The 12,952-nt window shown below is 52.3% G+C and overlaps 1 protein-coding gene across 1 annotated transcript; it reads right to left on the bottom strand.

Annotated features, from left to right (window-relative positions):
- Nucleotides 1-4,056: 4,056 nt before the first annotated feature.
- On the bottom strand, nucleotides 4,057-5,640 carry FAM110A (family with sequence similarity 110 member A). The gene has a single exon (XM_061209013.1). It carries the CDS (start codon nucleotides 5,504-5,506, stop codon nucleotides 4,619-4,621), a length of 888 nt encoding a protein of 295 aa, XP_061064996.1. The 5' UTR covers nucleotides 5,507-5,640; the 3' UTR covers nucleotides 4,057-4,618.
- Between the last annotated feature and the right edge of the window lie 7,312 nt (nucleotides 5,641-12,952).

Raw genomic sequence — 12,952 nt, 5'->3', positions numbered from 1 at the left:
GGACAAGCCAGAGGTTGGCAGCTGTGAGCAGACAGTGCTGAGGGGTTCCTGTGGGTAAATGGAGAGGCCTGGCAGTGGGGTCGCAGCCTCAGTTTTTATTCCTCTTAGAGACCCATGTGAGCAGGGACAGAGAGTGGATGCTCACAAATGCTTATCTTACAAATTGTACTTGTGTTTGAGATTCTATTTTTTAAATTGGTTCCATTGTCGTTTTTGAAAGAGGGGGTGGGATTGTTAAAAAGCACATGAAGGGTTTCAGGAAGAAAATTGGAACCAATAAAGTATCTTCTATGTGTAACTATGGGGAAATTGAGGATGTCAGAGAATTAAGGATGAGTAAAGAGGAAACTAAGCAAATGAAAAAGCAGGTAGTAACTCCAGGAAGAACAGAGTTGCACAAAAAGGGAAATGTAACTGTAATACGCATCTTGGCAAGAAACAATGTTTATATGGTCACAATATAAATAACATTAATTAATCATTTAATGAAAAAGTGTGATAAATGTAGATTTTGAAAGGAAAGGAGGGTGAGAAAAATTGTCTTCCTTGATAATAATAACTACAAAAAGAAAGAGTTTTGACCACTTACTGGGTGATGTGCCTTATTCTAGGCACTTCACATGTTGAATCCTCATAACAGTCCAATAACTTCAATATTCTTATTACTCTCATTTTACAAATGAGGAAACTAAGGCATAAGGTGGTTAAGTCACTTGCCCAAGGTCATCTGGCCAGTAAGGAGAAGGGCTGGAATTCAAACCCAGGCAGTCAGGCTGCAGAAGCCACGCTGTGGGGACATCAGATCTGAAAGTCAATATTTGCCTAAAATAATCAAGAAAATAGCAGGAAAAAAATGTTACTTAGAAATACGGAGTAAAGTACCAGAAGAAATAGTTTAAAAAGTTGACTGTGGTTGCTTTGGGGAGCAGGGCTGGGAGTGGGAAGTACAGGGCAAGGGAATGTTTTTATTAGTAGTATTTAATTTATATAGATCCATCCATGAGTTGGGGACAGGAACTGACAGGGAAGGAACGTGAGGGAACTTTTCATGGCTCTATATCCTGACTAGGGTTTGGGGTACAGTATGTACTTGTCTAAACTCAGCAAATGGTACCTTTAAGATCTATGCATTTCACTGTATATAAATTTTACCTCCCACTCCCAAGAATAACCATAAACAAATACAGAACTCTAGCTAATGATATGCATGCTGAAGTGCCTTTAAGGGGAAGTGTACTGATGTTTGCAGCCTACTTTGAAAAGCTTCAAAAAAAACAAGTTGTTTTAATGGATGGATAGATGGATAGATGTCTGATAGAGGAAATACAGCAAAATATTAATAATTGTGCATCTAGTAGGTGATATATAAGTGTTCACTATATAATTCTTTCAACTTTTAAGTTTGAAATTTTTCTTAATAAAATTTTGGGGGAAATATATGAATATATTATCTGAAAAATAATATTAAATTAAAAAAAAACTGGATGGGGCTTCTGTCTTGGGCCTGGATGGACCTGCATAATCCCCCTGGACACAGGATGTCAGGCAGGATGGGGGTCTCCTCCCCCTGGTCCCCTTCAGCAACTCATTAACAAAGCCAGAACCATTTCATCAGGGACAGGAACAATGCCCCTTGCTATATCCCATCCTCTGCCAAAAGGATAAACTGAGGTCCGGCAGGTAGGGATGGGTACATTTCCCAGGGGGCCCATCACACCTTCATGACAGAAGTGACCAGCCAGGTTGCCAGTCTCCCAAGCCCACGTGTGTATAATTAGCTGGTGGGAAATAGATCAGGGAGCAGATCTCATCTCTGCCTAATTAGGGGCTAGGCAGCTGGGGCCAATCTGGCCTGGGGAAGCTGCTATGGCAGCCAGGCGGCCCCAGGGGACACGGCAGCAGCTGCAGGCCCTCAGAGGGCCTGAAACACAGCGGCTGCCACTCACTGCCCCTCACACTCCAACTGGAGGCAAAACAATAGAGGGCCTGTTTCTGCAGATCCCCGAGGCTGGTAGACCGGTGGGTACGGGGAGTGGCAGAAGCCCCTAGCCGCTCCCTCCACAGAATCCTGGAGATGGGGAAGCCCTCCCAGAACCAGGCAGCCCCTGTCAGAGAAGTCAAGGCTCAATGTGGCACCTTCCCCACTTCCAAGAATCCCTCCCTGCTCTGTTCCAACAGACCCTCCCAATGCTCCTCTCGGCTCCCCCGGCCCAGCTCCTAGGAACAGCTCTGGTCTTAGGGCAGAAGTCCCTGAGTGTAAATGACTAGTTTCTGCTTGGCTGCCCCTTCCCTCCCCCTAGACTTGGCAGGGCCCATGGCTGTCTTGTCAACCGCTGGGCATCCAGTAGGTGCTCAATAGTGACTAGGAGGAAAGGCTGCCAGAATGGGGAAGAGAGGTGAGGCGTGTGCCGGGAGAATCAAGGAGCCAGAGTGCCGGTGACTGGGGTGTCCAGCAGGCCAGGGTGTAACCCCAGGCTGGAGTGCAGGCCCGCTCTGTGACAGCCCACAAGCCACTACCCCTCCCTGCTCTAAGACAAGAGGTGACCTTCTCAGGTGACCATAAAAAAGTCACCTTGAGGACTCAGTGACAGGTTTAGTATGAAAGGTCTGAGCCCAGCACTTAAACTTCCTCCAGGAACAAGGGGTCTCCCAGCCCATCACCAACAGTCCTGTGACCCGAACCTCAATTTCTTCACATGTAAAATGCAGCCAACACTCCCACCTTCTTGTGTTTCTGGTGGTCTGGCAGCTCATGGCAAGGGGCAACCCTTAGCACCGAATTCTGGCTGGGTTGCCTTGGAGGGAAAGGTCTTTGACACCTCAAAGGACACGACCTCTGCAGAGCTTACCCAGATTATCCCCCCGACCCCATCACTCCTTTAACATGGGGACCAGGAGGCGCAGCTCCTGCGTTGCCAAACTTGCTGGGAGCCTATGGCGGGTCATCCCCCTCCTGTGCCTCAGTCTCCCCGTCTGTATCATGAGGGGTGAACTCCATTCTCATGAATTTGAACACCATCCTCTTCTATAACCCGATTTCCCCTTGTTTCCCCAAATGGCCCAGGCCCAGCCAAGTCCCCTGGGGACTGGTTGTGGATTGTCAGACAGACAGACAGCTGGGCTGACCTGGATGTTTGTCAACAGCCCAACGGAAATCTCCTCTTTATGCTTAAAATAAAACCTACATCAAACCTGTCACCAGGGCCCCCATTAGAGCTTCCTGTTTCTGAGTGCTGCAGCCCAGGCAGCCTGCGGGAGAGGAAGCACCACCCAGCCCTGCCACCCCCCCACGGGAAGAGGGGATACAGAGGCCACCCAGGCTCTCACCCTTTGTGTGCCCGGCCCTGGCTGCTTCACCAGCCAAGGGTGAGGGACGGGGGTCTCCTAGCAGGTAACTAACCTGGAGGGAGCCGAGACCTCAAAGCCCAGTGCCAGCCACCTCCTTCCCCTTCCCCAACCCAAACAGGACCATGCCTCCAACTCTCCCACTGAGGCCCACAGAGGGAGGACTGGCTTGCCAAGGGTCACCTAGAGTTGGAGGCAAGGCCACTCATTTTTGCTATCCACCTCAAGTCCCTCTTCCTCTAAGAACTTCCACTTCCAATCTCCAATCGATGGCCTGTGTGACCTCAAGTTCAGGGCTTGCCCTCTCTGAGCTTCCTGCCCTCTTGGGAACTGGGCTGGGATGGGAAAGGGCAGAACACTTAACGGTTGGGGAGGGTCCATGTGCCTGTCAGCCTTTCCCAGGCAGGTCCCCTTCCTGGTGCAGGGGCAAGTCCCCAGTCCTCTTCCCAGTTCTTTCCCGATTCACTCTGTGGCCAGACCCAGCGTCCTCCACTATGAAGGAGGCCCATCAGCTAGCCTCCCAGAAGGGTTATGAGGGTGCCCTGTGAGGCAAGCCTCAGGCAGAGCCAGCCACTGGCCTCATGCCCCCCCCAGATACTGGGGTGGACAATCACTGAGTTTTGAAGGCCCCACCCCAAGACTTCCCCCACCCCTTCCCCTTGTGTACACAGAAGAGTCTGATGACCCAGCCCTTGAAAAACAAGCATTTGTGTTTATTAACCAAGAGGAGGGAAGTCAGAGCAGTGCAGACTCCTACCAGTCCTTTCTGTAGTCTACCCACCTAGGCCCAGGCTGGCAAGCCCCTTGAAGAATGTGGATAGGCCACTCCTTCCTACCCCCACCCCAGGGTGAGTTCCCAGGGAACCAAGGCCCACTGGGTAAGGAAGAGGAAGTCAGTAAAGGACAGAGGCCAAGGAAGGAAGAAAGAAACAGAGCTGCTGGGTAGACAGCTCTGGTGAGATCCCTTAGTCCCTCACTCTCAGTGGGAAGGGCTAAGTGCCCCAAATCCAAACCTACAAGCAGGGGTACATCCATGTCAAAACCCTACATGTGAGTCGTAGGCGGTAGTCCAAAGTCAAGAGCCAACTCTCTCCGGGTCAGTCCTTGTCAGATGGATGCTGGTCCAGCCTCTGAGCCTTTGCCTCTATAGCAAGTTCACACGAGGCAGCAGCCTCTGGTCTGCCCCAAGCAAGGGAATGGATGCAGGAGAGGTCAAGGGGCCTATGGCTTCTGTAAGATCTGTCCCGTGGCGAATGTCGAGTCCCATGGAGGCCTAGCCCTCAGCTGCTGGAGTCTCCCGCGCTTGTCGCAACCCATACAGCCATTTGATCACCCGGGCGTTGCGCTCTATCACTGACACACCATAGGGGACGCGCTCCCGAGCCAGCTCCTCGATGGTGGCAGAGCTGCGGCGGGAGCAGCCCCCCTCGGAGCTAGCCGGCCCAGCACTGGGCCCAGCCAGGGACACGATGTCTGAGTTGGCCCGGGCTAGGTGGGCCACACCCAATCCCCGTGCCTCCTCCTGGTCCAGGCCGCAGAAGTTAAAAAATCGCTCCAGGTCAGCTGCTGCCCGGGAGAAGCGTTCACTCAGGTCTGACTTGGAGCGTTGCAAACCTGGGGGCCGGGCCGGGCTAGAGGTGGCGGCAGTGCCTGGTGATGGGCAGGGCTGGGCAGGTGACGCCGGCAGGGGAAGGACATCCACTCGGCGGACTGCAGCAATACTGGGTGGTGGGCGTGGGGGGGTGGCTGGGGGAGCCTGGCGGGCCCCCTCTGACCGTCCGGGGGTACGGCTGGCCTCAGCAGGGGACACAGGACTATCACACAAGTTGATGAGGCTGCTCAGGATGTCCAGGTCCAGCTGGGGCCGGCGGCCGGGGCCAGGCAGGACTCGGCGGCTAGGCGTGAGCACCGTGCGGCGAGTTCCAGCACTGAAGAGTGGCTGTTTGCACAGCAGGGGCTGCACAGGTTCCTGGCGGGTACTGGCCACTTGCAGGCTCTTGACGTACTTGGCCTTGTCGGCCTCCAGGCGCTCTACAGCACTAGGTTTCCGGGCTCCACAGTCTGCTGGCCGCTGTAGCGGGTAGCTGGGGACCTTGGTCTGTAGGCGGAAAGGTAGGGCTGGGGTGTCTCGGGCTCCCGGAGTCAGCGTGTCCACAGGCATGGCTGTTACATACCCCGAGGGCTTCTGTCTGAGGAGACTGGAGAAATGAGGAGACAGAGATCCAGGCAGAAAGCTGGCAGCTGGACACCGCAACGGCTGCAGGGGAGGAAAGAAAGAAAGGGGCAGAGCACACTCAGACAAAGGCTCAGCAAAGACTGAGAGAGGTTGAAGACGCCTTCCTCATTAAAAGGTAAAGGCCACGCCTTTGATTCACAGAGAGCCAATCAGCAGGCAGAAAGCACCCGCTCACGGCCCTGTGGCTCCGCCCACCCCCCTCCTTCTCCGTGGGCCCAGCCCAGCTGAGGCAGAGAGAAAAAAAAGGTGCCAAAGAAGAAAGACACGGGCAGGCTGTGCAGAAAAGACGGGACATGGCACATTTTAAAGGAAGCAAAGGGGGTTCCAGGCTGAGTGCTGGGCACCAGCCGGCTCAACTTCAGTGGGTCCTCTTCACATTTCCATCTTGCAAATGGGTAAACTGAACCCCAGGGAGGCGAGCTTGATTAAGCTAATTCAGCAAGTTGGTGGCTCTGCCCCTTGCCTCCAAGCAGGGAGTTGCTTGCGCAGGGGTCTTGGGGTTGAGTGACCAAGAGAAAGGGCTCCAACTCCACACCCCACCTGGAATACCCACAGGAAGCCTGGTACCACCTCCACCCCACACTCACCCAGGCAGGAAGCTGCCCTGTGCCACCCGCCTAGACATGCCAGGCCCCAGGCATAGCAGCAGAACTTGTGGAGGAGGAGTGTAGAAAGTCCCCACCCCTGCCCCAATGGAGTCCAGACACCCATTAGCTTCCAGTATGAAATTCCAATGCCAGGCCCACAGTGATCCATGGATGCCTGTCAGGTGGAAACGTCAGCCCTGAGCTATGCTGCTCTGAGAGAAGCTGGAAATGCCCAAGATCACACAGCCCTGCTTAGGAGCATCCAGCAGACTCTGGATCTGCCAGCAGCAGTAGGATGGACACGCATAGGCAGGAGGGCCCACATCTGGATGCACAAGTCTCCACATGATCACCTAAGCATCAGGGCCCAGTACCCCAGCCATCAGGCCACCCCTGTCCCTTTTTCCAAGGAAGGGCTAGAGCCACAAAGTGCCCCCCGCAGTCCCCTGGAGATGGGCCAGAAGAAAACCCATAGAGCAAGTCCTGAACCCTTTCATGTGTAAAATGGGGGAAAGGGACTCTGTCTAGGTGATCCTCAAGAGGACCTGTAGCTCAGGCCATCTAAACCTGTATTGTCTAATTCAACAGCCACTAGCCACATATGGCTACTCAGCCTTAACTTTAAATTTATAGTAAATACACACAATTCAGTTCCTGAATCACACTAGCCACATTTTAAGGGCTCAATAGTCATATGTGGCCAGTGGTCACTATACTAGACAGCACAGATTAGAGCATTTCCAGCCATAGCAGAAAGCTATGTTGGACAGCCCCACCTAGACATCCAGAATGCCAGGAGGGAAGAGTCTGGATTGGGGAGGAGAGAGAGGAATCTGTCTTCTAGACATTTGATACCATCCTCTCCTGTAATCTTCCAAGTCTGGGATACGGGTCATTGTCACCTCATTTTTACAGATGGAGAAACTGAGACTCAAAGAAGTGACCAACCTAGGTCCCAGAGACAATAAATAAGACACAAATTCATATGAAGCCTAATTCACTTATCTAAAAAGAATGAATAGTTTTACTCATTGTTGCTCACATTCTCCTAAAACAGCTCCATGAAGGGGGTGGGGGTAGGGGGGTGTCCGTTTTGTTCACTGTATCTCAGTTTCAAGATATTGCCCTTTACACATAATAGGCAGTCAATAAATTTTTACTGAGCTGAAATACCTATGGGGACCAAATGTAAGCAGGCCGACCAGGGATAAGCTAGAGAGGGGCCTACCCACCCTACTGCAGGCATATGGGTCCAAAATGGTAGTTATAGAATGTTCTAGGAAGCTGGGAATCCAGAGTGCATGGAAACTCTAGATTCTTAGCATATTTGATAATAATAATTTTAAAAACAGTGCATGGACAGGGCAAACAAAACATGCCTGCAAACATATCTGCCCCCCGCCCCAGTCTGGCCCCCAGCCCCCAGTCTGAGACCTCTGCAGCAAAGGCAAGTTGACAATAGAACCTTGGGGGCTGTTGGCCCAGAGCCAGAGCTGCTCCTGAGTTAGAAGGGATAGAGTAGGTGGGAGAGAAAGGCTGCCCCACTCAGGGCCCACCCCCAAGGAGACCTCAGGAGGGAAGGGTCACAGGAAAGGCAGCCTTGCTGAGCCCTGTCAATGTAGCTAGACTCTGCCCTACCCCCCGGCCGCCGCCTCCCAAACCAGTCCAACCCGTTGGTGGCAGCGGTTTCCTCCCGGGCACCATCCCGGGAAACAGAAGGAGGAAGGAGGTCAGATGGGCAGGGCTAGGGCAAATGTTCTGCGACACCCCTCCTCCGCCCCCCACCCGGCTCGGGCCCCCACCCCCTCCGGCCGGACATGCAGACCCCAGGGGCTCTTCTGGCGGGACCCGGACAGATGCTAGAAGCCAAGCCCGGCTTTGGGGCCGCTGGCCGTCTCGCCCGGAGCTGGCCCCCTCGCCCGCTGTGCGCCTTGCGCAAGCAGCTGCGCCTCTTCCAGACTTGGTTTCCTTATGTGTGAAATGCTGTTAAAAATACACCTTCCTGATCCTCCAGGTCACCGTGAGGATGGAGCGATAAAAACAAGTTGAGGACTTTCCTCAGCACCTGTTAAAAAGGCGGCGCTGCATGAACTGGGCTCCTTGTTTTTATTATGAATTTGACCTAACTCCTGAGACCGCCCCTCTCGCAGGGGTCTCTAAGCATTCTCCAGAAGAGTCTGCCCGAGCCTAAGCGGCGGACAAAGGAGGCTAATCAGTGAACAAGACTCATTTCACAGGTGGGCAAAGCACGATGTGCTGTGGCTCCTGCAAGTTGAAGCCAGGGTCCCGGTCCCCACGTGGGACTCGTGTCCTCTCTGAGGCCTCCTCTCATCGCCCAACGCCCCACCCACGGATTTCAAACACTACCCACAAATGACCGCAGAAGCGCCGGCCCCGGACCCTTCCCATTGGTATCCCCGGGGCACGCAGCCTCACCTTGCTCACTCCCCACTGGCTTCCCTGGCGTCAGCCTCAGGAGGCTGCGGAGGGGGAGTAGGGGGAGCACGGATCCCTGGTCTGGCTTTTGCCCTTCCCAACTGGGGGCAATCTTGGAGACTCCCAGCGGCGCAGGACGCCAAGAGCCCGGCGGCATGCTCTGTGATTCTGTCTGCTCGCCGCCCCTCTCTGAGCCCGGGTTGTCCTGGCTCTTAAATGAGGGAGCTGATGGCACGATTCCTACAGCCTCGTCTAGGCCTGAAGGTGAGGCCCTGCCCGGGCCCCGCCTTCCCCGAGGAGGAGGGAGAGGTGCCCGGGCAGCCCCCGACCCCGGCCCGGTGCCCCCGGCTCCGGCCCGCACGTACCTGGCTGCGCCCTTGCCGCCGCTCTGCGCTGCTCCGGCCCGGCCCACCTGGGCTCAGGTAACACGCGTTTGCGCAACTTCCGGCGGCCGGCCCCGGGCAGGTGAACACGCCAGCCCAGGTATTACTCGAAAAGGGAGAACGAAAGCCAGGCAGCGGCGGGGACCCGACCCAGCCGCCCCCGGCCTACCCCAGGAAGCTCTTCCGAGAGCCAGGCCCACCTATCCCACAGCTGCACTGGCCCGCACGTCTGGCGCACAGAGTCTTAGTGGCCAGCTCAGGCAACTGCACCCATCTTGGAGATGGAAAAACTGAGTCCCCCTTTCTCACAGCCACAATGACCACCAGTTAATGTATTAACTTCTCCTGGTGTTAATTAACCCATTTTAATCTTCCCAACAACCCCTACAAGGGGAGCTCTATTATTATCCCCATTTGACTAATGGAAAACTGAGGCTGGGACAGGCTGAGTCAGTTGCCAAAGTCACCCTGGAGAGTCCAACCTGGGCACTTTCCCCCCAGACCAAGCCTTAATTAATGCCACCCCTTTCTAGCTGTGTGTCCCCAAGCAGGTTGCTGGACCTCTCTGGCCTTCCATTCTGTCAATAAAGGAAAGCCCCACCTTCCAGGCCAGGTCAGTGTGAGTTCTTAGAGCTTGAGAATGCCTGTAGAAGCTTTGTGCAAGCTGTAAACATTAGTAAGGACAGCAATAATAGAAATAATAATAACTAGAATTTTTGAGTGCCAGACACTGTACTTATTTAAATCTCTGGACCGCCCTGGGAGGGAGGAACTATTTGATCCCCATTTTACAGATGAAGAGACTGTAGCCCTGCAGGAAGGAACTCCTGGGAGGGAGGTGATTGTCTCTTCTGCCAGCCCAAGCTCTATTATGTCACTTCAGGTGGGACATTTGATTAAGCCAGTTTCCACTGGGATTCTGAGGCCCAGAGAAGGAATTGCACACTGGGCTCCGACCTGAGCCCCAGGGAGGTCAAAGAGGGCCCACTTCCATGTCTGTGCCTGGTAGGGGCTGCACCAGGGTTGGGGTGGAGGGCATGAGGGGACAGGAAGTGACTCAAGGAACAGCTCTCCTCCACCTGGGAGTGAGTCAGCCCTGAAGCCACTTCCAGCCCCTGGGCCCTGATTTTAGGGGGATAAGGGAGGTGACGAGACCATCATTCTCCACAGCAGCCTGCTGGGTCCCTGCCTAGCCCTCTACTAAGGCAACAATGGGGAAGGATTAGGGGGAGTGGTTGTGCTCAGTTAGGTTCTAACAGTAGTAAAAGTAAGACAACAGTGACAATTTTTATAAAATGGGTAAGACCTTTTCCAAGTGCTTTCTTTGTACCTGGCATTTGTTCTAAGCTCTTTATATGTGTAAACACATTTAATCCTCACACCTACACTATAAGGTAGATACTACTATTATGACCATTTTACAGTTGAGAAAACTGAGGCATGGAGAGGTGGGGCCACTTGCCTGAGGTCACACAGCTGGTAAATGGCAGAGCCAGAACTTGAACCCAGGCCCGGGTCTGGGGGGCAGGGGTGTGGAGAAGACAGTCCTCAGTGTTGGGCTTTGGCCACTCACTGGGGAACTCCTAAGGAATCTATAGCCTCTCTCTCTGGGCCCCAGAGGGAGAAGCCACCTTAGGAATCACTCCCTGGCTATGGTTCTGGGTCTTGTTTCCTCAGCTATAAAATGAGGGCAATAATGGCAATGTTTTCCCAACAGAAATCAGATGTCATCACAGCTCTGCTTAAACCACCCCATCCCCAGCCCCCAAGGCTCCCCATCTCCTTAGAATAAAATCCAAACTCTCCACTTGGCCCTCAGGCCCTCCAAGATCCAGTCCCTGCCCTCCTCTCCCACCTCATCTCCAGCTTTTCCTGCTCTAGCCATAGAGTCCTCCCTGCTGTTCCTGAGCACACCAAGGTCTTTCCTGCCTCAGGGCCTTTGCACCATCCTTTCTCTGCCTGGAACCTCTTCCCTCTTCGCCTCTTCAGAGAGGCTTCCCTGACCACCTTGAGGCTCCTGCCAACTCTCTTACCCAGTCTGTTCCCTTCCAAGCATTCATCTCACCCTGTCATTTTAGATATTCACTATCACTTGTTTCCTATCTCGCCCATTGGGCTAAGAACTCCATCACACTCTTCCATATTTCCTTCCTCCAGTGACAAAGCACAAGAGGGGATGCCATTGACCAAGTGGCAGGACTAAAACCCAGGCCACCTCAAAGACCAAGGCCCCTCAGCACCAAGCCTTCTCCCAACCCCCAACCCTGACCCAGGCCTTCCCCCACCTGTCCCACTCCTCCTCCAGCCTCCAGGAGCCCCTATTCAAGCTGAGATCCAGACAGCTCTAGCTGAGCCCTGTCCGTCCTCCAAAGCTGCCGCATCCAAATCTCTGCACACGCTGGGTCCACTGCCGGCAATGACCTTTTCCACTCCAGCGCCCTGGACACCCCTGTAGCATGGACTCTAGGACCAGCCTGAGTGAGTTCAAATCCCAGCTCCACCAGTGATTAGCTATGAAACTTGGGTAAGATACTTAACTTCTCCATGCTTTGGTTTCCCCAGCTGTAAAACAGGATCCCTAACAGTGCCTCCCTCCCAGTGTGAGGCCTGTACATGACAAGCGCCACCAAAATGTGAGCTGTGATAACTATTCAACCAAACAGATGCTCCAATGCCCAACTCCTGGGTGAGGTCTTCATCAGCCCAGACTGAAAGTTGGCCACTTCTCTCAGAGGTTACAAATTGAAGAATGCAGACTCACTTGAGTAGATATTTCTCCAAAAGAAGGTATACAAATGGCCAATAAGCACAAGAAAAGATGCTCAGCATCACTTATCATTAGGGAAATGCAAATCAAAACCAGAATGAGATACCATATCACACCCATAAGATAGCCATTATCAAACATACAAACGGAACAAACAAAAACAGAAAATAACAAGTGTTGATGAGGATGAGGAGAAATTAGAAACCTTGTGCACTGTTGGGAATATAAAATGGTGCAGCCACTGTGGAAACAGTGTGGCAGTTAGGCAAAATTTTTTAATAGAATTACTTTAGGATCCAGCAATTCTACTTCTGGGTATATGCCCAAAAGAACTGAAAGCAGGGACTTGAACAGATATTTGTACACCAATGTTCATAGTAGCATTATTCACAATAGCCAAAAGGTGGAAACAACCCAAGTGTCCATTGACAGATAAATAAACAAAATGTGGTATATGGTATATACATACAGTGGAATGTTATTTAACCTTAAAAATGATGGAAATTCTGACACATGCTACAACATGGATGAACCTTGAAGTCATTATGCTAAGTGAAATAAGCCAGTCACAAAAGAACAACTACTGTATGATTCCACTTATATGATGTACCTCGAGTAGTCAAATTCACAGAGGCAGAAAGTAGAAAGGTGATTGCCAGGGGCTGGAGGAAGAAGAGAATGAGGAATTACTACTGTTCAATGGGTATGGAGTTTCCATTAGTGATGGTTGCACAACAGTGTGAATGAACTTCATGCCACTGGACTGTACACTTTAAAATGGTTAAAATGGTAAATTGTATTTTATATACATTTAAAAAAAAAAGAAAAGAAAAAGAAAAAAAAGAGGGTGCAGAGTCTGGAGCCAGGCTCCCTGGATTCCAATTCCAGCTCTCGGTGCAAGTTATTAAACATCTCTTGGGCTCAGTTTCCCTTCATAAGGAGGAAATAACAGCAGTAATGACTACCATACATCATAGAATTGAGAGAATTAAAGGAGTTCATACTTGTAAAGTACTTAGCACACGGTAAGCGCTCAAGAGGTGTCAGGGATTTCTATTTTTTGCTAAGGGGGCAGGAGGTGTGGTTTCTGATGTTTTTCATTTTCATGACACTGTGCACTCCCACCTCACCCCTCCCTTCCACCTGCTTCTCATTCTATTCAGCAGAAGCTTGGCCCAGACTTGGGCGGAGACAGGGA

Source organism: Eubalaena glacialis, chromosome 13 (genome assembly GCF_028564815.1).
Source record: "Eubalaena glacialis isolate mEubGla1 chromosome 13, mEubGla1.1.hap2.+ XY, whole genome shotgun sequence".
Taxonomy (NCBI): domain Eukaryota; kingdom Metazoa; phylum Chordata; class Mammalia; order Artiodactyla; family Balaenidae; genus Eubalaena; species Eubalaena glacialis.
Note: the sequence above shows the minus strand (reverse complement) of the source record. Positions and strands in the feature narration are given on the sequence as shown.

Excerpts from the sequence above, each read along its gene's own strand:
- FAM110A (XM_061209013.1), bottom strand. The coding sequence starts at position 5,506 with ATGCCTGTGGACACGCTGACTCCGGGAGCCCGAGACACCCCAGCCCTA.